The sequence below is a fragment of the Puma concolor genome, chromosome A2 (assembly GCF_028749965.1).
Source record: "Puma concolor isolate L17-30 chromosome A2, mPumCon1.1.hap2, whole genome shotgun sequence".
NCBI classification, from domain to species: domain Eukaryota; kingdom Metazoa; phylum Chordata; class Mammalia; order Carnivora; family Felidae; genus Puma; species Puma concolor.
This window is the reverse complement of record NC_141668.1, coordinates 85,256,374-85,283,526: the sequence shown is the minus strand read 5'-3', so window position 1 is coordinate 85,283,526 and position 27,153 is coordinate 85,256,374. Positions and strand designations below refer to the sequence as shown.

The window sequence follows — 27,153 nt, the reverse complement described above, 5'->3', positions numbered from 1 at the left end:
CCATCATGGTAAACATTTCCGTTATTTCTCCCTTCTTAAGTATATCCTTCTCAAAAATGAACAGCAGATCACATTTATTTCATTATGTACGCCATTTGCTTGCACATACATCGAACTTAATCTTTGTTCTTCATAACATCAATTCTCAGAATCAACCAGTGGATCTTCTTTTGTGTATTTAGTAGACATTTCCCACCTCTAAACCCACAGCAATATCCTTCTTCCTCATTAACCTATATAAGTTTAATACTGCACAGTCCATTGTAAGACCCTCTGAACATGAAACCTTTCCTGATTACTACAGTGATGTCCTCACTCTCAACTGCTACTACCTTGGAGGTACAGGACAAAAAGTAAGTGTGGTTTTCCATCCTAGCTCAGCAACTTGTGAGCTGTGGAAGGCCTGAGCTTAATTTTCCATCTATAAAATTCATATAGCAATGCCTACCAGATAAGTACTGTGGTGGGAGACAGATAAGCCTATTTCAATAGGACTCATGTAGTGAATAGAACACTAATAGAGCAAAGCACATATTTTATTCATGTTCTCTTGTTGCCCTTGTAATAGACAGTCATTTAGGTGTCATCTTCTATGAACAAATATTTTATATTCGTTTTCACTTTCTCTTGGAGAATTGTGATGGTCTTATTCATTTCCTACATGGAAGTACATGGTAGATTTTTACTTGTTTGTTGATAAGTGTTAGTGAGTGTTCTAGTTACCATAATGAAAAGTTTATGAACTTTCAAACTAACAACTGTTCATGCTCTGAAATCTGTATTACAGTATATAGTATTAATGATTTCCTGTTCATTAGATATTAGAGTTTAAAAGGATTTACTATATACTATCAAAAAGGGAAGGCCCCATATTTTTAGTAAGCACCTATTATATGGTCGACAATGCCCTAGACACTAGGAATAAAATAGCTGTCAAGACACAAAAATAAGAGGTTAAATGTAATAAACAGGGTGAATATTATAATAGTATGAACAAGTCTTGTGGGAACAGCAAGAAAGGATAAACTAACCTGGGGAAGTAGAAGCCTTCACAAAGCTATCCTTTTCTTCTAAATGACAGGATTTCAAGGAAGCCTGAAAAAAATACTTTTATGATTTCTCCTAATGAATTGAAGAAAAACCGGTGCTAATAATCTCAGAACACATTAAGCATTCCCCTTGCTGTTTTCTGGCTATAAATATTTTTTTCTTGACCTTAAGCTAATGGTTTTGGTAGTGGTGGGTGGTGCAGGGTAATGCTCTTTAAGGAGAGGTAAAGAAGTGAATTGGTCTTTTATTCCTTCTCCTATTCCTCAAATTTATCTTCCATAAATATTTTTATTCACAAGTGTCCATAATTATTCTGTTGCTAAGAAGAAACCTGAGTTTAACTCGATTTTCAAAACCTCAATGCCAGCTTCTGATGAAACTATCTCAAGGCATTCAGTGCAGAGACCATCTATCTTTCTAGAAACACTTTGTTTCCCTTTTTCACAGGGCAGAGGAAAGCAGTAATCTAGGGTGTGGGAGTCTACTGTGAGGAGTAGGAATAGTCAGGGAATCACTGTTTCAGTGCTGACCCCAGTGACCTAATTAAAGATATGAGTTCCTACATAAACTGCATGGCCATTTCACCCTTCTGAAAAATGATACTTCACCACATGCTCCACTCCCTAAGCTGTCCCCATTGACGTAGACAGCTTATTTCTAAATGCAAGATGAAAGTGCATCATTCCACAGTAAATAAAATCAGGATTAAGTAACGGGGCCATTAAAACAGCTGGCCTTTGCAAATATTTGGTCTCTTAATCATGTTGCATCGCATCTTCAGGAAGGTTATTTATTGTGGACTCTCATCCATAATGGCCGTTTGCATCCTCAGTTATTTACAGTCACTGTCCATGTGAGCCTAGCCTGTCTTAAAGCATCCACACAACATTGTCTTTAATGACCCTTAGATTTTTATCCATGACTGTTTTGTTTCCCAATATTGAAACCAAAGCCATTTCCTTCTCTGGACATTACTAGGTAATAAATCCCTGATTCTGACAGTTTCTGCATATTCTAGCTTCAGGACCACTGTTAGGGCTTTCTTCAAGCTACCTCTTGACCTCTGTTGGTGTTGCCCTTCTAGGGCACACGGAGCCAGCAATTCTTCCTCAACCACAGGGGATAAATACTGTCTCATATCAACCCTTACTTCCCTGTTTCAAAACTATACTCCAGGAGGGATCTACTACTAGTTGTTTGTACCTCCATGTGAATGAGAGTCAATACTTAAATCTATCAGAGTTATGTGCTTTCAAAAATGTCTTGGACTCCTAGTTGGTCTTTCTGTTTTCTTTGTTTGCATTATTGCTCTCAAAGTCCTTTGAAATACAGCTAGAAATATTTTGTATTGAATGTAAATCAGTCATCTGACATCACTGGCCTCCAGTAGCTTTTGTAAGCCTTAGAGTCATGTCTAAATTTCTCAACCTCATCATCAGGACACAGTGACTTGGTTTCTCTACCTTTTGGATCTCATTTCACATATGGATTTTCCTCTTTTACTTAGATTCAGCCACACAGGTCTTCTTTTCTTTCCCTCAAATCCAGCAAAATTTTCTTCAGTTTAGAGTCTTGTCCTGGCTTGATTCTCTGTCTGGAATGCTCTTTGACTTTCCACGACTCCCTTACCTTTATTTAATTTTCTTCATAGCACTAATCTCAACTTAAGCTATTACATAATTATTTGCTTGTTTCTTGTCTTTCTCTCCAGAAAGTAGATTTCACAAAAGGAGAGACAGTGATATATTCCCTGCCATAACCTTAATACCTAAAATACTGCCTGGCACATCCTAAGTGTGCACTAAATAATTGTTGACAGAATTAATAAATGGTATTTCCAGTATCAGAGGCATAGTAATAAAACTGCCAATATTTATTTGATATCCACTTTACATTATGTAAATTCCAAGTGCTTTACATGAATAATCTCAACCTTGATAGTCCCATGGGACTGTTGTTACCATGATAACCTCAGACCTGCAAAACAAGGTGATAGTAAGCTAGAAAGTCAAATCTAGGTATTCAGACTCTATGGTTTGAGTAAGAGGTTACCTAGAGACCTATAAATCATATTACTGTATATTAATATTTTTGTCATGGATATTCCTTAGTGAAACACTGGATAATGAAATATGGAATATGCTTAAAGCCTAGAGCTAGAGTCTTTGCATTTTATGCTTCTGGGCCTTTGGAAAGTTTTTTCACTCAGGGCAAGTATGTAAATGCATAAGACTCTCAGTTTTGTCATTTGCAAAACATATTAATACCATCTACTTCCTTCCTGTGAAAGAAGCAGATAGTTAGATATAGTGCATACCTTTGTATACCAATGTTCACAGAAAATGCTCAGTAGATGGCTGTTTTAAAGAGGATAATAATGGTAGTTCTGATGGTGCCGTAACTGTTGATGCTATGAGTGGCCTAGCACAGTTTTCTCTCCCACTGTGAATTCAGACAAGATTTACTATGCCTGGAGGGTTGCCAGGGTAGAATTGACAGGAGGCTGTAAAAAGGGGATAGCAAGGAGTCTTATGAAAAAGGTCAAGTTTGTAACACTGTAGATGACAGTTAACATCCAGGATGAATAAATCTAAGCTCCAGGAAAGCTGGCTTCTCACAGTAAATCCAAGGTTACCAGGTAAATGGTGAAGGAATTCAACTTGAGGAAGGAATGGGTCAAGAGCCTTTTCCTGACTTGGGAAAATAAAAGTTTAGGGTTAAAAATGAAGATCGACAAGGGGCATAACTTAATAATGATTGTCAGATTGCCTGCTGGACAGGGCAGGGGAGCAGGGATAATGGAAATTAGAGCAATAGTAAAGATAAACTGTCACTGGAAATTTTGAATGAAACAGAGGGTTTTTATAACAGCATGTAAGAAGAGCATTAACTGAACTAATAATATCCTAATCATGCGGCAGGACTGTTTTAAATACTACATGCACACACACATATATACATACATATATATATACATGTATACATATATGTATGTGTGTATACATATATATGTATATGTATATAACATGTATATATATATAATATGTACATGCATATATATATATACATAATATGTATATATATAATATGTGTGTGTGTGTGTATATATATATATATATATATATATATATATATATATAACAACCCTATGAGGTAAGTAATATTATTTTCCTCATTTTTTCAGGTAAGGAGCACAAGAGATACAGAGAGGTTAAGTAACTTTCCCATGGCCACTCAGTAAGCAAGCAGCTTCTGGAAGTCTGTATTACAAAGTATTATTCTGGAAAAAACATGGAGATGGCCCCACTGAAGCAGAAAATCCATCAAAGGCATGGCTTGAAGTATTGGGACAAGTATTGAGAAGAATAATGGTTTCAAAAAATTTGTTTACATAAGACTGTAAAAGAACATAATCAAATTGTTAGCTTATTAATTAAAATGAATTCTGACCCTAAAACAAAACAAATTAATAAACCAAACAGGAAACACAAAAAACAAAAAAGGAGAATCAGATCTATAAATATAAAGAACAAACTGATGGTTCCAGGGGGGAGGTGGTGAGGGCAACAGGCAAAATGGGTGCAGGGGAGTGGGAGAGTTAGGCTTCCAGTTGTGGAATAAATAAGTCACTGGAATGAAGGGCACAGCATAGGGAATACAGTCAATGGTATTGTAAGAGCATTGTATACTGACAGATGGAAGCCATACCTGTTGTGAGTATAATGTACATAGAACTTGCATCACTATGTTGTACACCTGAAACTAATGTAATGTCGTGTATCAGCTATACTCGAATTACAAATAAATAAACAGATTCTGACAATAATGATGTGAGACGTTCTTCAAAAGATATCTAAATATTTGAATAGCAGCACTATAATGAAACTTCTTCTAGCTCCATTAAATTATGTAAGTACAATTCGTTCAGGCTTTCATATCTAAAAACAAAACTTAGGAGTAAGATTTTGGTTAAATCTTGTTTCATTCCCTCAACTAAGATTTGTACACAGGTACCTTAACTAATGAAAAAAAAAAAAAAAAAGAAGAAGTAGAAGTTCCATTCCATTCATCTCACTACCTGTGTTTTCATTTAAGATTTTACTTTTTATGTTTGGTGACTCAGAATTTTGAATTTATTTGTGGTCTTTGGCCAAATTATAGCAATTTATAATTTTAACTTAATCTAAAAATATTAACATTTAGAGTCTTATGGCCATGGGATATTTTAAAATGGGAATTAAACAAATATACATATTTTGTTGCAAAATTGTTTAAGAGAGTAATCCAAGTCTTTAAAATATAAAGTTTATACAGGATAAAATTTTGTAGGGCAAGAATAGATATATGGATAAGGAAAAATAGGAATAATATATAATTTCTGACTGTTAAAAGAGAACTTGTTCTTTATTATTTAAAAATATTATGGTCGGTGCCAAATTCTTGTATTTTAATTCCACTGCTATGATTTTAGAAAGCAATAATAATAATTATTATAGGAACTATAACATATATAACAATAGAATATAATAAAACAAGAGAATAAGAAGCGAGAGGAAGGTAAGTTGAATTATCCAGTTGCAAGATTCTTACAATGTTTTTAAAATAGTTATCATTTGAAAGTATATCATGAATACATAAAGAAAAATACTGTAATCATTAGATCATCAAAAAGAGCACAAAAATATAGCTAAATGACTTATGATGGTTTCACGTATGGTTTTTCAACTCTGCCATCTTTCAAGGATTGTGAAAAAGCAAATCAGTCAGTAGATAGAAACCACACTGTGATTTTTGAATGTTAATCTTTTCCTGAACTAGCAATATGTGGTATAATACTGTCTTGTGATCCTCACAGGCAGGCAACTGCAACTCCCAGTCAGCCACGTGATCATGACTGTAAACAAACCACACACCTGCAGTCATTCTGTATGCAGACAGCCATTCCGTTTTCAACTTTCAGTAAAGTTTTCAATAAGTTACACAAGATATTCAACACTTCATTATAAAACAGGCCTTGTGTTAGATGATTTTTCCTAGCCATAGGTTAAGGTATTTTGAACATGTTTAAGTTAGGCCAGGCTATGCTATGATGTTTGGTAGGTTAGGTATATTAAAAGCATTTTTGATTTATGATATATTCAACTTACAATGGATTTATCAGGACATAGCCCCTTTGTAAGTCAAGAAAGATCTGTACCATGCTGTGACGATATAACATTACACTAAGTAGACTTTGGAAAAACTAGTACAAAAAAAAAAAAACCTTTTAGAACGTTGAAAGGATCAAGTTCATTAAGAACAATAACAGTATTAAATGTGTATGCACTTTGAATGCTTCTATATACACTAGGGAAATATTGGTAGATATAAAAGGGAAATAAACATAAGGCATAGTTGAAATTTAACAATCTTCTTTCAGGAGTTGATGAGACAAACCCCAAAAAGTGAAAATAAAAATATAATTGATGTGAAAAACATTATTGACCAAAATGATCTAGTTGACAATGAATAGTACTACACCTAACAGACAGACGTGGAGCATTTATTAGCATAGACTGTAGACTGGTTACAAAAGATGTCCTAATAAATATCGAAGGCTTGAAACCATTCCGTTTATATCATCTGACCACAATGGTATTTAATCAGAAATTAATAGATACTTGATAATAAGATATCTGAAAAAAAGTCCCTAAGCATTTGGAACTGTATCAACATACCTCTAGATAAACCATGGAGCAAAAACAAAAACAAATAGGGGTGCCTGGGTAGCTGAGTGGATTGAGCGTCTGACTTCAGCTCTGGTCATAATCTCATGGTTCGTGAGTTCCAGCCCTGCTCTGGGCTCTATGCATAGGGCCTGGAGCCTGCTTCGGATTTTGTGTCTCCCTCTCTTTCTGCTCCTCCCCTGCTCACACACTCATTCTCTCTCAAAAATAAATAAAGATTAAAAAAAAATTAAAAAAACAAAAACACCTGCTTTATTTTAAAATTTCATAATTATGCCATACCAGAAATTATATCTTTTGCAAGTACTTAAACAGAATAAAAAAAGGAGATGTTAACTTAGAAATGTGTTAGGGGCTACATAGCTTTTCAAAAATATCTTAGAGGGTACTTTAGTGCCAGGGTGTGAAAGCCACTGCTTAATCTCATGCGAGATATTTAATGAATAATTCTTCCCATCAGAGACTGTAACAATGAAAAGTAAACGGTGGTGAGTACAATAGGGGTTTTGGGTCCTATATTTCTATCTTACTTCTGGGTTTGTGTCTTGAGGATGTATAAGATCTGGGAGGGGCCAAGAAAACACACACACACACACACACACACACACACACACACACACACACTCCCCAGTAATTTTAGGTAAGAGGGGCTCTTGGCTTGTCTCCCAGAATGATGCAAAAATAGCAGAAATAATTATCTTTATTCTTCTAAGCATTTTTGGACGTAGTGGAAAGTTTACCTGCTCTGAAAGGACTTTGCATGGGCAACAAGGGACAACCCAGGGGATACCTCTGCACTGACAGCAAAGTTTAAATAAAAAAAATTATGTTGCCATGCATGCCATTATAGATAAATCACATCAAATACCAGTTGAACTACCTTGATGCAATCTGAGATAAAAGAGGAAAAAATGCCCAAGTATTTGAAATAGTTTTGGTCTCCTAGTGGAAAAATAATAGCATGTACTTACTGGGTCTTCACTCTGTGTCAGGCACTACAAGAATTCCATGTGTATTAACTTAATTCTCACCACTACTATACGTGATACTGTTATAATTCCAATCTTAGAGAAAGCAACAGTTCATCCAGGGGGATGCAATGTTCCCAGGTTATATCATTTATAAGTGGAGGAGCTGGATTAGAAACTTGGAGCAGAAATTGAGACTTATTTTGAAATAATAAATAGAATACAGCTCTTTTGTGAATTTATGTGTGCATAATTCATGATATAACAAATATATACACATACATAAATAAAAACATCACTGGGACTTTACTGATTGTCCCAAGCTGATATGGCTTAACTAGCACTTCCTCAGGTTGTGTTTCCCACAGCTTCTTTTCCTATTCAGGAGTCAAGTTGACTTCATCCATCAAACCATGATTTACAAATGCCAAATCACATCAACTCAAAAGAAGATACTTTGAAGGTCCAGCTTCTCTGGAAAGCCATGATGTAGCAGAGAAAGAAAGTATTACAACCTCCCATATCCAACATGAAAGCACAAGTAAGTAAAAGAAAAAAGAAAACAGAAAGCTTCAACTCCTTTTTCCTATATAGAAATGTAGAAATACCATTTTGAAAGACAAAACAGGAAACTCCTTTTATGTCATTGCACCCCCTTCATGAGCCAAGGATCACATGTATATTGAAAAATATCCAGAGAGGGGTGCCTGGGTGGCTCAGTCGGTTAAGCGTCCGACTTTGGCTCAGGTCATGATCTCATGGTTTATGAGTTCGAGCCCCGCGTCAGGCTCTGTGCTGACAGCTGGGAGCCTGGAGCCTGCTTCAGATTCTGTGTCTCCCTCTCTCTCTGTCCCTCCCCTGCTCATGCTCTGTCTCTCTCTGTCTCAAAAATAAATAAAACATTTTTAAAAAATTAAAAAAAAAAGAAAAATATCCAGAGAAACAATAGTAATGGCTTTTAGTTTCATAATAATTTTATCATACATCCATTCTGCCATGCAGATATCATTGTTTTTGGAGTCATAAAATGCTTGAATGACATTTTTATATAAATAACTCAGAGAAACTCTTAAGGAATAGACTTCACCATGCTTTTGTTCTTGGGGAACACAGAGGTAACCTGACATAGAATAAACAGTCTTAATGTGTTTGTTATAATGTCATTCTTTAATAGCATTTTATGTAAGTAACACTCAAGCATGGTAGCATAATAGCCCTGAGAAATACACAATTCAAACTGGGTTGAAGTATTATTTTATGAGGTGAATAGACAGACACATTAGTCACTAGACTGAGGATGGCATTTTCTTATCTTGAAGCTAGTTCTCCCAATTCTCAATATCTATGTGCTATGAAAGTAATATTGTTATGAAACTACAAAAAATGAAATATATACATATATATATCAGAAACCCCTTAGGAAAAACAATTTATTGACAATGGGATTCACTGAATGGCACACACATAGAATGTATAGCAAATGATTTGATTTTGCAGAGAGGCTGGTATTCTTGTGCAAAAGATGATGGATAAAAGGATAGGGGGTTAAAATCTAAAGGAAAAACAATAAAAATTCAGTCTCCCAAAGGTTTCTCATCATGCATAAAGTTCAATGAAATTCTCAATGCCTCTAGGTAAGTAAAAATTTTTACTGAGTCTGATTATTTCCTTGTCTATTTCCTTGTCTTAGACTTGTCTAAGTTTTACAGGCTTAACTATGCTGTAATACAAAGGTGCAATGTCTTTCTTGACTTTAGCTACAAGAATAGGTATAGGAAAACATCATCTTTTTCTTTTTAATTTTTTTAAGTTTATTTTGAGAGAGAGAGAGAGGGAGGGAGGGAGTTGGGGAGGGGCAGAGATTGACTGAGACAGAATGCCAAGCAGGCTTCATTCACACTGTCAGCACAAGGCTGGATACGGGGCTCTATCCAAAACCATGAGATCATGACCTGAGCCGAAATCAAGAGTCAGATGCTCAACTGACTGAGCCACCCAGGCACCCCTACATCATCTTTTTTCTTAAATTCTTTTTCCCTTAGGTAGGAGGCATAAAGCCTCAAAAGCACATTTAAATGATATGAAATATATTACAATTATTTTAAACTAAGGTTAAGATGAATTATAAGCAAGGGAGATTCTGAAAAATAATGATGCAATTAGGGAGTATTGTTGAATCATGAGGTTGGAATATTTGTTGAGATAATTTTTAATATTTTTGTTCACTTTTTCTCCACTTACGTTATTACAGAGTTACGGCCTAGAAATAGAAAAAATCTCTAATACTTCTGTCTTTCAAATGCGTTAGCAGAATTATGAGTTAACTTGTGGCTACCTTCCCCTCAATTTTATAAAGGCTCATTTTACTTGGTAAGATGTTATCTGACCTGCTGACTGCAGGCTCCCCAACCTGGGTCACTGGCATGTAACTTAAAAAAGAACATGATGAAGATTCCTTTCTGCTCTAACAATATGTCACTTTCTAAGTAAAGAAAATATTAAATATTATTGAACACTTAGTATATCATATGTTCTGTTCTAATACTTTGCTGGTATGAACTTGGGCAGACAACTAAGGCAAAGAGAAATTCAGTAACTTTTCCAAGATAGTGAGCTTGGATTCAAATCCAGGCAGTCTGGCTCCAAACACCAAGTATTCCTAAACTATACATTTTTCCCCCACTGTTAGAAACAACATAATCTGCAAAACTGATAGGTGTAAATGGATGAACAATGCCTTTTAAAGAGAAAACAAATGGGAATTTTCTTGCATATATGTAAAATATAGAAATTTACACAGAAACTGACAATATTGGCTTCTTCTGGGGTTAGGACTTAAATAAATGAGGGAAAATGGTACAAGGAGAATTTTCCATGTATATTCGTCTGGAAGTTTTGAATTTTGAAATATCTAGATGCATTATTTTCACAAAAATGGATCAATAAGTAAAACTTAAAAAGAGAAAAACAAGTATAAGATTCAGTAGATTCTATCATGTCAACAAGCAATTATAAGTCCAACATTAAAAAGAAAAGTTGAGAGAGGGGCCAAGATGGTGGAGCAGCATGGAATTTTTTTTTTGCTTCCCTCGGCCCTGAAATGCAGCTAGAGCAACTCCAAACCATCTTGCACATCTAGAAAACTGGTTTGAGGATAAACACAACAATCTGCACAACTTGAACCACAGAACTTGGCAGGTAGGTACGAGGCACGGAGAGGTGAACTGGGGGAGAGAAGCTACCTAGAATAGGGAGGGAACTCATTGCTTGCAGAAGAGGATGGGGGGGGAGGGGGGTACAGGAAAAGCAATCTCTTCTCCCCGCCCCCCCATCCCATCCTGAAAGCAGCTGGAGAGAAAGAAAGACAAAGAGTAGACTGAACAAAAAAGAGAGAAAGGAGAAAGGAACTGCAAGGGACTGGAAAAAAAGGGAAAAAGGAGAAAGGAGAGGGCTTAAATTCCATGAGTACACTATAAACAGGGGAGTGAAGAGCCTGAAACTCCACAGCTCAATACCTGGTGGTGTTCTGGTGGGAAGGGCGAAAGCCCAGGAGCAGACAGCAAGAGCAGAGGGGTCTTTAGGCTGGAGGACGTCTGGTCCTGTGCAGAGAACAGCCACATTCGCTGGTATTGGAAAAAAGACGTTAACAGTTCACTGAAGCCTGGTGCCAGGTGGGTGTTGTGATTTACCATAATCGCTGAACCACAGCTGCTACACGATTGCGCGAACCTTCTCTGGGGCGGGCTGGCACCCGGCCGCAGTCTCTGAGCATCTACAGCAACACAGTCCTGCCAACGTTCTAGGGGGTGGGCCGGCACCCAGCCATTACTGGCGAGACCTTCCACCAGAGGCTCTGAGCGGGTCAAAGCTGCAGGGTGCTCAGAAGGGAGGGGTTTGGAGACGCGGCCCGACTGAGATAAAACTCAGGATGCACGTACCACCTGGCAGGCTGAACAACTTGGTCACAGTGCAGAAGCGGGGAGGAGGCGGAAGCCAGAGACACAGGAGGGGTGTGCTTGATTGCCAGTCAGCAAGAGCACAGAGTACTGATACCAGAGAAGGGTAGCTGTGTGACACCATTTTGACGCCTCATACGCATGCGCATACACGCCTACACGCACCACAGTGACCCACCCCAGCAAATTAAGTAGCGCCATCTAGTGGAAAATGTGGTGGCTACACTAAATCCCACCCAACTGGGCCACCATGCTCTGCAAGAGCACAAATCTCTCTCCCTGATTAGTTTGTGGACTATAAAGGGCTTCATAGTTTGACTTCTAGGGGAAGCCGGATGTAATTTCAATCTTATTTCATTCTTTTCACTGGTCCATCCGTTCAATTTTTTTTTTCTTTTTCTTTTCTTATTCTTGAATACAGAAAGAAAAAATTTTGTTTTCCGTTTTTATAAAAAAGATATTTCTTTTTTTCTATTATATTTATACTTTGTGTAAATTTTCAAACTTCTATTATACTTTCATTATTTCATTTTATTCTCTTTAATTTTTTCATTTTTTGAAATTTTCGATGCTTTCCTTTTTTTGTTTTTTCTTTTTTTCCTATTTTTTCCCCTTTGTTTCCTTCCCCCCCCCCTTTTTTTTTTCTATTCTATACAGCTTCTTTCAACAACCAGACCAAACCACACCTAGGAGTTAGCACCCTTTATTTGATTTTTTTGGTGTTGTTTTTAATTTTGTAATTTTTATTTTTTTTTAATTTTATTAATGCTTTTTCTTCCTTCAAAATGGCAAAATGAAGGAATTCACCTCAAAAGAAAGAACAGGAAGAAATGACAACCAGGGACTTAACACACATACAAGCAAGTTGTCTGAACCAGAATTTAGAATCACAATAATAAGAATACTAACTGTGGTTCAAAAAAGCATAGAATCCCTCTCTGCAGAGATAAAAGAAGTAAAATCTAGTCAGGATGAAATTAAAAATTCTATAACTGAGCAGCAATATGAATGGATGCCACAGTGGCAAAGAGGGATGAAATAGAGCAGCAAATCAGTGATATAGAGGACAAATATTTGGAGAGTAATGAAGCAGAAAAAAGGGAAACTAAGGCAAAACAGTATGATATAAGAATTAGAGAACACAGTGACTCATTATAAAGGAATAACATCTGAATTATAGGGTTCCCAGAAGTTGAAGAGAGAGAAAAGGGGATAAAAGTTTTACGTGAGTAAATCATAGTGGAAAACTCTCCTAACATGGAGAGAGACACAGACATCAAAATCCAGGAAGCACAGAGAACCCCCATTAGATTCAACAGAAATCGACCATCAACAAGGCATATCATAGTCAAATTCACAAAATACTCAAGCAAGGAAAGAATCATGAAACCAGTAAGGGGAAAAAAGTCCTTAACTTATAAGGGAAGACAGATCAGATTTGCTGCAGACCTAGCCACAGAAAATTGGCAAGCCAGAAAGGAGTGGCAGAATATATTCAATACACTGAATCAGAAAAAATATGCAGCCAAGAAATCTTCATCCAGTAAGACTGTCATTCAAAATAGAAGGAGAGATAAAATTTTCCAAAACAAAAATTAGAGTTTGTGACCACTAAACCAGCCCTGCAAGAAATTTTAAGGGGAATACTCTGAGGGGAGAAAAGATGGAATAAAAAAACAAACAAACAAACAAACAAAAAACACCAAAAGCAACAAAGACTAGAAAGGACCAGAGAATAACACCAGAAACTCCAACTCTACAGGGAACATAATGGCAATACATTCATATCTTTCAGTACTTACTCTAAAATGTCAGTGGACTAAATGCTCCAATCAAAAGACATAGGGTAACACAATGGATAAGAAAACAAGATCTATGTGGTGTTATAAGAAACCCATTGTAGACCTAAGGACACCTTCAGATTGAAATTAAACAGATGGCTCTCCATCTATCATGCTAATAGTCACCAAAAGAAAGCCAGAGTAGCCATACTTATATCAGACCATCTAGACTTTAAAATAAAGATTCTAACAAGAGATGAAGGGCATTACATCATAATTAAGGGGTCTATTCACCAAGAAGATCTAACAATTGTAACATTTATGCTCCAAATGTGATAGCACCCAAATACATAAATCAAGTAATCACAAAAATACAGAAACTCATTGATAATAATACCATAATAGTAGGGAACTTCAACACCCCACTTACAACAATGGAAAGATCATCTAAACACAAAATCAACAAGGGAACAATGGCTTTGAATGACACAATGGACCAGATGGACTTACCACATATATTCAGAACATTTCACCTTAAAGCAACAGAACACATACTTCTCAAGTGCACATGGAACATTCTCCAGAATAGATCACATACTGGGACACAAATAAGCCCTCAACAAGAACAAAAAGATCAAGATCATACGATGCATATTTTCAGATCACAACACTATGAAACTCGAAATCAGCCACAAGGAAAAATGTGGAAAGATAACAAATACTTGGAGACTAAATAACATCCTACTAAAGAATGAATGGACTAACCAAGAAGTTAAAGAGAAAATTAAAAAGCACATGGAAGCCAATGAAAATGATAATACCACAGCCCCAAACCTATGGGACACAGCAAAACACGGTCATAACAGGCAAGTACATAGCAATCCAGGCCTTCCAAAAGAATGAAGAAGGGTCTCAGATACACAACCTAACCTTACACCTTAAAGAACTGGAAAAAGAACACCAAATAAAACCCCAAGCCAGCAGAACACATGAAATAAGAAAGATTAGAGCAGAAAACAATGCTATCAAAACCAAAACAAACAAACAAACAAAAACAGAATGGATCAATGAAACCAGGAGCTGGTTCTTTGAAAGAACAAAATTGATAAATCCCTAGCCAGTTTGATCAAAAAGAAAAAGAACCAAATAAATGAAATCAAGAATGAAAGAGGAGAGATCACAACCAACACAGCAGAAATATAAACAATAATAAGAGAATATTATGAGCAGTTATACGCCAATAAAATGGGATATCTTGAAGAAATGGACAAATTCCTAGAAACATATAAACTACCAAAACTGAAATGGGGAGAAATAGAGAAAATTTGAACATACCCATAACCAGTAAAGAAATCAAATTAGTAATCAAACATCTCCCAAAAAATGAGTCCAGAGCCGGATGGCTTTCCAGGGGAATTCTATCAAACATTCAAAGAAGAGTTAACACCTATACTTTTGAAGCTGTTCCAAAAAATTGTAAATGGAAGGAAAACTTCCAAACTCATTCTCTGAAGCCAGCATTACCTTGATTCCAAAACCAGAAAAAGACCTCATTAAAAAGGAGAACTACAGACCAATTTCCCTGATGAACATGGATGCAAAAATCCTCAACAAGATACTAGCAAACCAGATCCTACAATACATTAAAAGAATTATTCATCACAACCAAGTGGGATTTATACCTGGGATGCAGGGCTGGTTCAATATCCGCAAAACAATCAGTGTGATACATCACATCAATTAAAGAAAGGACAAGAACCACGTGATCCTCTCAATAGATGCAGAGAAAGCATTTGACAAAAGATAGCATCCTTTCTTGATAAAACCCTCAAAAACATAGGGATAGAAGGATCGTACCTCAAATCATAAAAGCCATATATGAAAGACCCACAGCTACTCTCATCCTCAATGGGGAAAAACTGAGAGCTTTCCTCCTAAGGTCAGGAATAGGGCAGGGATGTCCACTCTTGCCACTGTTATTCAACATAGTATTGGAAATCCTAGCCTGAGCAATCAGATAACACAAAGGAATAAAAAGCATCCAAAACAAGGAGGAAGTCAAACTTTCACTCTTCACAGACGACATGATACTCTATGTGGAAAACCCAAAAGATTGCACCAAAAAACTTCTAGAACTGACCCATAAATTCAGCAAATTCACAGGATATAGTATCAATGCACAGAAATCGGTTGCATGCCTATACACGAATAATAAAGCAACAGAAAGAGAAATCAAGGAATTGATCCCATTTATAATTGCACCAAAATCCATAAAATACCTAGGAATAAACCTAACCAAAAAGGTGAAAAATCTATACACTGAAAACTATAGAAAGCTTATGAAAGAAATTGAAGAAGACACAAAAAGAAGGAAAAATATTCCATGGATTGCATTGCAAGAACAAATATTGTCAGAATGTCAATACTACCCAAAGCAATCTACATATTCAATGCAATCCCTATCAAAACACCAGCATTCTTCACAGAGCTGGAGAAAACAATCCTAAAATTTGTATGGGACCAGGAAAGATCCTGAATAGCCAAAGCAATCCTGGGAAAAAAAAAAAAAAAAAAAAAAAAAAGAACAAGGCTGGAAGCATCACACTCCCAGACTTCAAGCTGTATTACAAAGCTGTAATCATTAAGGCAGTATGGCACAAAAACACTCAGATCAATGGAAAAGAATAGAGAACCCAGAAATGGACCCACACACGTATGGCCATGTAATCTTTGGCAAAGCAGGAAAGAATATCCAATGGAATAAAGTCAGTCTTTTCAGCAAATGGTGCTGGGAAACCTGGACAGCAACATGCAGAAAAATGAACCTGGACCACTTTTTTACACCATACCCAAAAAGGAACTCAAAATGGATGAAAGACCTAAACACTAGACAAGAAGCCATCAAAATTATAGAGAAGAAAACAGGCAAAAACCTCTTTGACCTTGGCCGCAGCAACTTCTTACTCAACATTTCTCTGGAGGCAAGGGAAACAAAAGCAAAAATCAACTATTGGGACCTCATCAAGATAAAAAGCTTCTGCACAGTGAAGGAAACAATCAGCAAAAACTAAAAGGCAACTGACGGAATAAGATATATATTTGCAAATGACATATCAAATAAAGGGTTAGTATCCAAAATCTATAAAGAACTTATTAAACTCAATACCCAAAAACAAATAATCTAGTGAAGAAATGGGCAAAAGCCATGAATAGACACTTCTACAAAGAAGACATTCTATGGCTAAAGACACATGAAAAAATGCCCAATATCACTCATCACCAAGGAAATACAAATTAAAACCACAATGAGATACCACATTACACCAGTCAGAATGGCTAAAACTAACAACTCAGGCAACAACATGGTGGCAAGGATGTGAAGAAAGAGATCTCTTTTGCACTGCTGGTAGGAATACAAACTAGTGGTTTTCCACTCTGGAAAACAGTATGGAGGTTCATCAAAAAATTAAAAATAGAACTACCCTACAACCCAGCAACTGCACTACTAGATATTTATCCAAGGGATACAGGTGTGCTATTTCGAAGGGCCACATGCACCCCAATGATTATAGAAGCACTATCGACAATAGCCAAAGTATGGAAAAGTTCAAATATTCATCAATGGATGAATGGATAAAGATGTGGTGTATTGATATATATATATACATATATATATATATATATATATTTATATATATATGTATGTGTATATATATATATGGATATATATGTATGTGTATATATATATATATACACCTACACACACACACACACACACACATACACACAACGGAGTATTACTTGGCAATTGAAAAGAATGAGATCTTGCCATGTGCTACATGTGGAGGGAGCTGGAAGATATTATGCTAAGTGAAATTAACCAGTCAGAGAAAGACAAATATCATATGACTTCACTCATAGGAGGAATTTAAGACAAAACAGATAAACATAAGGGAAGGGAAGCAAAAATAATACAAAAACAAGGAGGGAGACAAAAGACAAGAGACTCTTAACTACAGAGAATAAATTGAAGATTGTTGGAGGGGTTGTGTAAGGGGATTGGCTAAATGGCTAAGGGGCATAAGGAAGGACACTCATTGGGATGAGCACTGGGTGTTATACGTACGGGATAAATCACTGGAATCTACCCCTGAAATCATTATAGCACTATATGCTCACTAACTTGGATATAAATTCAAAACAAAAAAAATAATAATAATAAAAAGAAAGAAAAGTTGAAGACATTCTTGGGGAATTCAACATGTTTTATTTTGCCAGGCAAATGATTTCTTCAATATCCAATTAAATATTAAGGTACTAACTACATTTCATTTGTTTTCTCACAGAGTGAACATTCACCGTAATGACAGTTTCATCATGCTAAAATCTATTCACAAACCTACACTTTGAAAAAAGTGCATTCCTAGGAAATTTTATGTACAATACAAATGGAAAACATATTAAATCACTGAAATGTCAAACTACACAAAATAATACTAATTAACCACAATATTCAGTATATGTTGACAATATTTTTTGAGAAAGTTTTCTTTACATTTGGCAGTTATGTTCAAAATTTTCTATAATTTTAAAAGTAATAAAAGTATATACAATTGAATAATGTTCAAAGGAGAAGGTATTAAATAGCACAAATAATATTACAAAACTAAACACCCTTATTGTCTATCATTCTGGTTTTACACTAAGCAAGGGGACCTGTGTAGTTACCCTATCTTCTGACTCTAAAACAATTTTACTTTAACTCTGTACATAGAATAGAATGGTCATAAACATTGAAGATGGATTTGGCTTTCCACTGATGTGCATTTCTATTTTTGCACATAGAGAAGAAATAAAGAAGTTTAGTTATATTCTTTAAGCAGGCAAAATATCTGTATAATAAACTGCTTTAGTGAGTACTTTAGAATCATACACATTTGGAAAATAGCTTTTGTTTATTAGCTTATTTTTGAATGAACATTATTTATGTTGTGTATTTTAACTGCAGTGTTTGCCCTCACTGGGGCCTCCTCTTATAATATCATAACTTACCACCACTTAAATAAGAAATCAGAAATCTTAAATAAGAAATCAGAAATCTTAAATCTTCTTAGATTCTGATCAATGATCACATTCATTTGGACAATGATTTAGCTCAAGCTTTTATACTGTGGCGTTTAAAAAGGTAATACATCTACCTTAACTTCTTTGTGGACTATAAACTATACCTATAATTTTGTACTAGATTTTGAAAAGATATATGATGCAATTTCTATTTCCACCTGGAAACATGACCATTTCTTGAAAAGTAAATAAAATAAAAAAGCAAAAGTTGTGTTTTTAAAGGAAATATAACAATAGAAAGACATTTCTCATATTTCTCCCATTTAATTGCTATTTGGAGTAAAACGTTCAAAAATAAATTATTCTAATGAAAGGATCCAAACTTACAAATAGAAGAAAGTTATTTTACTCATTATAGAACTTATCATATTTGTATTTATATACCAGTGTGCATAAGTACCAGCATTCTTTTAAAAGAAAGTATGTCTATTTTTGTTCATATTTGAATTTTTTTCATTTCTCCACAAAATGAGCACCTCTTCAGCACACATTAAATATCATTTAAAAAGAAAATGAATTGGTGACTTAAAATCTGTATGATATCTGAGATTGGCAAACCAAAAAAATGTGAGAGTTAATTATTGAAATTAATCACTCATGTTAAAAATTAGTTATATTTTTTATCAACAGCTCTTAATAAAATTGCATTCCTTACTTTATTTTTCCCCATTTTAGTTTCACCTCTCATATACAAGTTTGATATTTCATTTCTTCTTCTTATATTGTTTACTTTGCCATGCAGACTAGAAAGTTAGAACAAATACAGTAATTAATTAAACAGTGTGAGATTATATTCTCTGAGTCTAAAATAACTTAAATAACTTCCAAAAAAAGTGCTTTCGTTTGGAAGGTAATAGCGTAAGAATATAAACTTAAATGCTTCACTGACATAACTCCAATCAAAGATGTTTATGGTGAGGGTCATTTATTTTATCTTCCTAAAACAAACAAACAAAAAAAACCCAAAGATCAATAACAGGTATCAGCAACTGACCATTTTCACAATAATAAAAAAAAATTAATATATTTCACTGGAAAAAAATAAACTGTTCATTGTTTTATTTATGAATCACTCACGTTTTATACAATTTTTAGATGCTTTCTTCCTTGACTTGTATCTATTCAATATTTCTTTTGAGAGCTACTCTATCACATGTATTTATACCACTTTTACAATGTAAAAGTTTTAAATGTGGCATTTGTGCCATTTAAAATCAGTGACAATTCCAAATCTAAACCGTTAATGCAAGGAAGGAAAATCACAGGGTTATGGCCCTCATTCAATTAAGGGATGTAAGAATTTTAGTTTTATAGCCGCCATATCGATTTTGAAGAAAAAGTAAATAAAGATATAAATAAAATCTAGGTTAACTTAAATATTTATATGCACCATGAGGACCATGACATGTCTAGTGCTAGTCAATATCATACAAGAAAATGCATGCTCATTTCAGTTCATGTAATATTTACTTTGGTAGTGAGTAACCACATTTATCAGGAATTTCCCATGGGTTAAAACACAAGGTTCTTTGCTCAAAATTTGATCATTGAAGACAGACCATTCTTTACTGGAAGCATAAGCCCCAAGTAAGAGAACATTATGACTCTGGCAACTGATTCCTCCTGTTTCTACTTTTCCGGCTATTGATGAGAGCTTTTAACTTGCCATAGTCCCCTCTTATCTTCTGGGATTCTTCTCCATGTTGATGTTGCTGCCGAGTGTCTTTGCAGTACTGATTAATCATCTGCATTTCTGAGTGGCTGAATGCCCCCATGATGTCCTTTGGGTGGAAGGGTAAAGCTCTCACAGAGCTGGCCCAGGTCCATGGGGACCATTTGTCTGTCACAACAGCCACCATTTCAGAATCTAAAACTTTGAAGTTGATCTTGGCTATTGTCTGCTTGAAGCTGTTTTCTGTTGCAATGCAGTGATATAGTCCTTGGTCAGAATCCTGAACAGAGCGGATTAGAAGTCCTTGTGAAGTGGCTATGATTCGTTCATTCAGCTTGACCTAAAAGAGAGATTCATCAAAGATCCAAACCCAACTCTGTGTCTTCTAAAAAGATATGATCAACATATACAGAGTATCACTGAACTTCCAAATTTGGCAAAAGCATCTAGTACTGATCAGCTTCCTTCTTAGTGAACATAAAGTTTTGGTCAGTTCCACTGCCTGTTTTGCCCAGGAGATGTTGTCTTAAGAGCACTGAATCTATTAAAATCTATTAAAGACAGGATGAAGTTATCACCCACATTGCCAAAAATAGCTTAAAGTTCATTCCCTTTGGATGGAAGTAGTTTCTCCACCAATAAGCACAGAGTTTTGGTTGCTTTGGGAATATGAATCACAGTCAACCTATATACACAAAATTCACAGATAATTTAAAATATCTATTTCATCCTGGAATTCCTGTCTTTAATTGCAACAAAATACTCTGTTATTAGTAAAATCATTAAGCCACAGTTAAATGGTTGAATTTTTATCATTTTTTAATGAATGAATGAATATTCTCCTAAGTAAAAACTGAAACAATTCATTACTTTATTAAAGCAGTAAGATGACTCAAAAAAAAAAAAAAATCATGTAAGCAGAGACTGAGTTTTGAATACTATCGAGGCTTTTTCCAATTATCCCAAACTAAAGAATGACTAAAAATAAGATGAAATGCCATCATCTTCTAAGTCTTCTAAGTAGTTTTACTTGCCAAGGAAAGATAATACAAAGCTATGAGGTAATATTTAATTATAGGCTTGTCCTAGAAAAACTATTATTTTCTGGATATTAGTTAAATGCATGAAATCATCTTTCTTAAAGTTCTAGCTATAGTATTGCCAACAGACTAAAAACTTAAGTGGTAAGAAGTTCTTTAACATGCATACTCGAGAATGTTCTTTCACTGAGAGAAAAAACAAAAACAAAAACAAAAAAAACACCCCTGACCAAAATAAAAATAAAGGAATGCATGTACAATGCTTTTTTAAATGGTAAATTTCTGTGTAAATAGGTATTTTATTATCAATGAAATAAAAATCAAACATAGATTGTTTTAGATAAAAAGTAAGCTTCACACAAAAGCACAAAAAGGCAAAGTATACAATTGAAATACAGATAATAGAACAGACCTAGAAGAGGGAGATCAGGAAGAAGGACTGAAATATATAAACTGAAGTTTTGATGTTAATTTAATTTTTAAAGTTTAAGTGTGTCCCCAAAATAGTTTCAATCATGTAGAAATGCATTAAAAAAAAAAGGAGAGAAAGCCTTTTATGTTTGTGCAAAATTAGGAAAAATTGTGGATGCCAATTTGATAAAATCATATAACGTATATAAATGTGATGCAGAAACTTCTTTTCTAGGAATTTATTCCAGAAGATACAGTCACAAGTATGCAAGTATTCATGTAAATGATGTTTGATAAGAAGAAAAACAATAAGCTAAGCAGTAGATGGCTTTAAAAAAACCTTAAGATATATTCATATAGTGGAACACTATGTGGCTAGGAAAAATAAGTTAGCTGCATATGTACTTACTGATATTAAAGTGGGTGAGTGTACATCAGAGAGAGAGAGAGAGAGAGACAAAGAGAACGATAAAAATAGGAAAATTATTGGGGAATATTTGGAGGAATACATTATGATTGAATATATAATTCCTAGTAGCTTTATACTTTGGGGAAGTGTGAATAAATATTGAAGTGAAGGGGAAGAGGACTTTTAGTGATCATTTTATGCTATTCAGTATGAACTATGTACATTTTCTCCATGAGCTTTTATCATTTGTCTTACATTTAAAAAAATTCTTTAAATGTTTATTTTTGAGAGAGAGAGAGATACAGAGTGTGAGTTGGGGAGGGGCAGAGAAAGAGAGGGAGACACAGAATCTGAAACAGGCTCCAAGCTCTGAGCTGTCAACACAAAGCCCAATGTGGGGCTCGAACTCAGGAACAGCAAGATCATGACCTAGACTGAAGCTGGACGCTTAAACAACTGAGCCACCCAGATGCCCCCGTCTACATTATTTTTAAAAAATTCAATATTTACATATTAACATGAGAAATAAGCACCTTTTTGCCTAAACTACTAAGAAAGAATTAGGATAAATTTAATAAGACAGTAATAGTTTGCTTAGCCAAAGTAAGGAGTAGAATTGTGCTCTATAAATTCTAGATAAAATAGATTTGCATAATTATATTATAGTTAATGTTTTCCTAGTCTTACAGCAATCTTATGCTTTTGAGATTTGAAGAAAAAGCAAGATAGTAATAACTGAGTGCCTACATTCTTGGGCATTCTGAAATAAAATATCAGAAATATCACAAAAGAGATTCAATCATTAAATCTATAACTCAATCCATTATTAATTGCTTCATTATTTCTGTGGCATGTATTCAAGCTTGTATGTACTTGTTTTCTTTAAATAATACAAATTATATTCACTGATTGTATATGATACTATTTAACTTTTTAATATTTTTTAAGTTTAATTATTTTTGAGAGAGAGAGAGCACACGTATGTTCAAATTGGGAAGGGGCAGAGAGAGAGGGAGAGAAAGAATACCAAGGAGGTTCTGTGCTCAGCATGAGCCTGATGTGGGGCTCAATCCCATGACCCAAACCGTGAGATCATGACCTGAGCCGAAATCAAAAGCTGGATGCTTAATCAACTGAGCCACCTAGATGTCCCTCTATTTAACTTTTTAGTGAATTAAAGAAAAACATTTTATTCATGTAAGGTAATCCCTGTTTGAGTTGTAGATTTCCAATTCACATATATACACACAGACCTTCTCAAGAAGGACTGTCCATGAATACATGCCATGCTTTAGCCTAAGAACTTCATTTCTGTACAATAATCATCACCACACATTATGACTTCTATCTCAGCTTATGTTGTAAGACAATTATTATCACCTATATCCACTCAAAAGAATTTAAAATTAACTAGTCTGTAGAAATTTCAAGTCCTTTTTGATGACAGATTTTTGTAGCAAAGTAAACAGATCTTAAACAATATTTTTATTAATAATGATGTCTCAAAAGATTTTTTTAGTATCATAGAATTCTGGGGCAAGAAGAGGTCTTAACGTTCATCTAGCTCCTCTTTCCTCCAGATGGCTAAAAAAAATAATCTTTTTTTTTTTTTTTTTTTTTTTTGAGAGAGAGAGAGCTCGCTCCTGAGTGGGGGCAGAGGCAGCAGGAGAGGGAGAGAGAATCATAAGTAGTCTCCATACCCAGCACAGGGCCCAACAAGGGGCTCAGCCTCAGGACTGTGAGATCATGACCGGAGCCCAAATCAAGAGTTGGATGCTCAACCAACCGAGCCATCCATATGTCTCAGTTAAATCTCTTCTTATGCAAGTGCTCATCAGCCTGTGGTTTAATATCCCACAGACATGGATGCACAATGACTAAACAGCTCCTACTGTCTTTGGACAGGCAGGCATGAGTTGTAAAGTATTCTCCATATGAAGCCAACATCTATTTCAGTAACTCTGATGCAGTGCCTGGTTCTATAGCTTTGGATTGTGTCCCTTCTACATAGTCCTAATTAACTTAATATGTAGTACTTAAACTGTCCACAATAGAATACACCCAAATGGGGAAGGCTCCATTTTCCCCTTTGCTCCATCAGACTTTATGAACACTGCTAAAAACATGACATTTTAGACTACCCAAAGGCTTTATATATACATATTTTTTTTCTTCTTCTTCCTCCTATTTGTCAGTACAACATGACATGAGTATTATGGACTTCATTATTTATAATATTTCACCCTATGCTGTTTTACAATGTTTCCCTTCTAAAACAGCTCTTTAAGATCACTGAAAAGTTAATGTCAGTGTCCTTTTATTTGAAAAAACTGCTTTTTCCATATCACCAAATAAAGGCAGTGCTCCCATAAACAATGGTTCCATACATTACCTAACCAAAATCATAGAGTTATGGATAATAAAGCAAAGGAAATAGATTACTGCACGGCAGAAAAATGCTTCTTACATAAAAGTTATAGTTCAGTGAAATTTCTTGCTGAGGAAAATTGAATTTTTTAAAAGCTCCCTTTTATCTTGTGAATCACACAAAGGTGCTGCTGAGTGAGAACTTGGCTTCTGGTTTTGCACACATCATGTTTCTTTTACAAATGCTTCCTCCTATCACTACCCCCGTCTTGAGCGCAGGCAGCAAGGATTTCTAATTAATTCATCAACTCTACAGACAAAGGATTTTAAAGGAAGTGGCACTTGTCATCCTGAGGACATAAAAGGATGTTCATATGCCTTTTCTTTTTCATTTGATCTGAACACTAAGGGGTGGTGATTTAATGTCTTTCCAAAGCCCTGACTGATTGCTGTAGTGCTGCCTTACTCACCTCTTTCCTCCTGTCTTTGTCTTTCTGTAACAGCCACTTGATAGATGCCTGTGGAGACTTAGGGGCACACTCAAGGAAAGTGGTGTTATTTTTTACTCCATACTGAACAATTTCAGCTGCATTTCTATATGCTGAAAAGCAAAAATGAAAGGAGAAAGACAGGGAATAGAATTCAGAGCATATTCTCCTATATGAAAGTTTATTTCTCTATACAATTGTGATCATCTATAGAAACCACCAAAAGGCAATTTTTAATCATTGAACAAGCAGACTATTATACATTGTTTACCTGCTGTGTTTAACCTAAAAGGAAGGACAAAAAGACATGGGGGAATTGATGTTTATTCAAGAATTACTTGATACCAAGGAATGTCCTTCATATCACTTTGAACTTTTAATTATTACAATATACTTATGAATTCAGTTTTCTCAGTTTTTCATAGCTGAGAAAACTGAAGCTGTGAATTATTAGGAAACACATCTTACTTAAAGAGTTAGTAAGTGCCAGGCATTATTAAAGCCAGTTTCATACATACTCAATGTAGTATAGATGAAATTCAGAAGCTTCAGGAAAAGTCAGAAAGCAAAGAGTGTCTACAATGGGAAGTGGTGATTAAAGACACAATCTCTGTATTCAGATGTATTGGAAGCAAAATTCTGACTTCAACGATGCTGGGTGTGTAACCTTACACAAGTTACTTGACATTTCTGTGCCTCAGCTTTACTTGGCTCTAAAACATGGATTATGTTTTCAAATAGGTTCTTTACTGAAATTCTTAATTTAGGAAGACCATTTAGTATAATCATGTGGTAGCTTAGACATAAACAGAATCTTTATTCATAAAACAGGGATAATTATAGTGTAATTATAATTATAGAAACTGTAGTACAGTTTCATAAGCATTAAGTGAGATAGTCCATTAAAAAGCACTTAACTCAAGTTCTGACACAAAGCCAACATAGATGTTCGTTCATCGTGACCCCTAGTGACAGACAGTTCTAACACTAGAGCGAATACTATTAGTACAACTGGCACAAGTATTTATAAAATAGTACACAGAGAAATGATAACTTGGATGTATTCCCTTAGATGTATGGAACAACCAAGCAAAATGTGTCATAATTTTCTCCTTATACTTAGTGGAGTTAGTAACGTCATTTTTTTACTAAAGAAAGGCCCACACTCAAAAATATTAGCAATAGGAATCTTGGTGTTAATTGTTAGCAAGAGTGTGTCTGCAGCACCTGCATGAGCTAAGAAGAGCTCTGTCTGAAGATACTTCACTCAAGGGATTGATGTGGAGCTGGGAGAAAGTATACTGGGGAAAGTATAATAATATGGGATCTACATGTGAGGATCAGAGAAAAACGGGTTAGATTGCTTGTAAGACATAAGACAGGACCGTCAAAAGTACTGGAATGGTTATAAACTGTAAAACCAAGGCACTGTAGTATACCCATGAAAACAGCAGGATATTCACATAGCCCAAAGTGGAAGCAATCCAAGTGTCTAGCGATAGATGAATGAATAAACAAAATGTGATATATGCATACAATAGAATACTTTTCCATTTCCAACAGAAAGAAATTCTGACACATGTCAACAACATGAATGAACCCTGAAGAACTGAAATAAGCCAGTTACAAAACGAAGAATATTTTGTGATCCCACTTATAAGGGGTATCTAGAATAGTCAAATTCATAAAGACAGAAAATAGCATGGTAGCTTCCAGAGGCTGGGGCAGGGGGAATAGGGAGTTAGTATTTAACGGGTATAGAGTTTCACTTGGGAAAGATGAAAAAGTTCTAGAGATGAGCTGGTTGTACAACAATGTGAATGTACTTGATACCACAGATCTGTACATTTTAAAATAGTTAAAATGGTAAATTTTATGTTGTTTCTATTTACCACAATAACAAACAAACAGGGTACTATTCTATTTGTTTTCAGTGGTAAATTTTTTAGAGCAATTTTTTTTTCTTAAGAAAGAAGGTAACAGCTTTGTTTCTTCAGAAAATAATAGCTAGGAAAATCTGTAACTGATATCTTTGTGAAAGACCTACCAACTAACATACATACCCAAGGTGTCTGTGTCCATGGACATTTGTCTTTTTTACTATACATACAAATGACATTTGATTTTTAATTTCCGTATCTGAACACCAAGAATCTTCATA

At 35.1% G+C, this 27,153-nt stretch overlaps 2 protein-coding genes across 2 annotated transcripts in view; both read right to left on the bottom strand.

Moving 5' to 3' along the window:
• GNAT3 (G protein subunit alpha transducin 3) overlaps positions 1–12,039 on the bottom strand; it is a 314,655-nt gene extending 302,616 nt beyond the window's left edge. Inside the window, exon 1 of the mRNA XM_086696826.1 lies at positions 11,260–12,039. The gene's annotated coding sequence lies outside the window, so the exon portion shown is untranslated. The remainder of the gene's footprint in view (positions 1–11,259) is intronic.
• A 5,686-nt stretch (positions 12,040–17,725) lies between these two features.
• Positions 17,726–27,153, bottom strand: part of SEMA3C (semaphorin 3C) — a 176,986-nt gene continuing 167,558 nt past the window's right edge. The window contains exons 17-18 of the mRNA XM_025929564.2: positions 24,975–25,105; positions 17,726–20,617 (exon numbers count right to left, since the gene is read on the bottom strand). Of these exons, the coding sequence (XP_025785349.1) occupies positions 20,204–20,617; positions 24,975–25,105 (545 nt within the window). The 3' untranslated portion in view covers positions 17,726–20,203. The remainder of the gene's footprint in view (positions 20,618–24,974; positions 25,106–27,153) is intronic.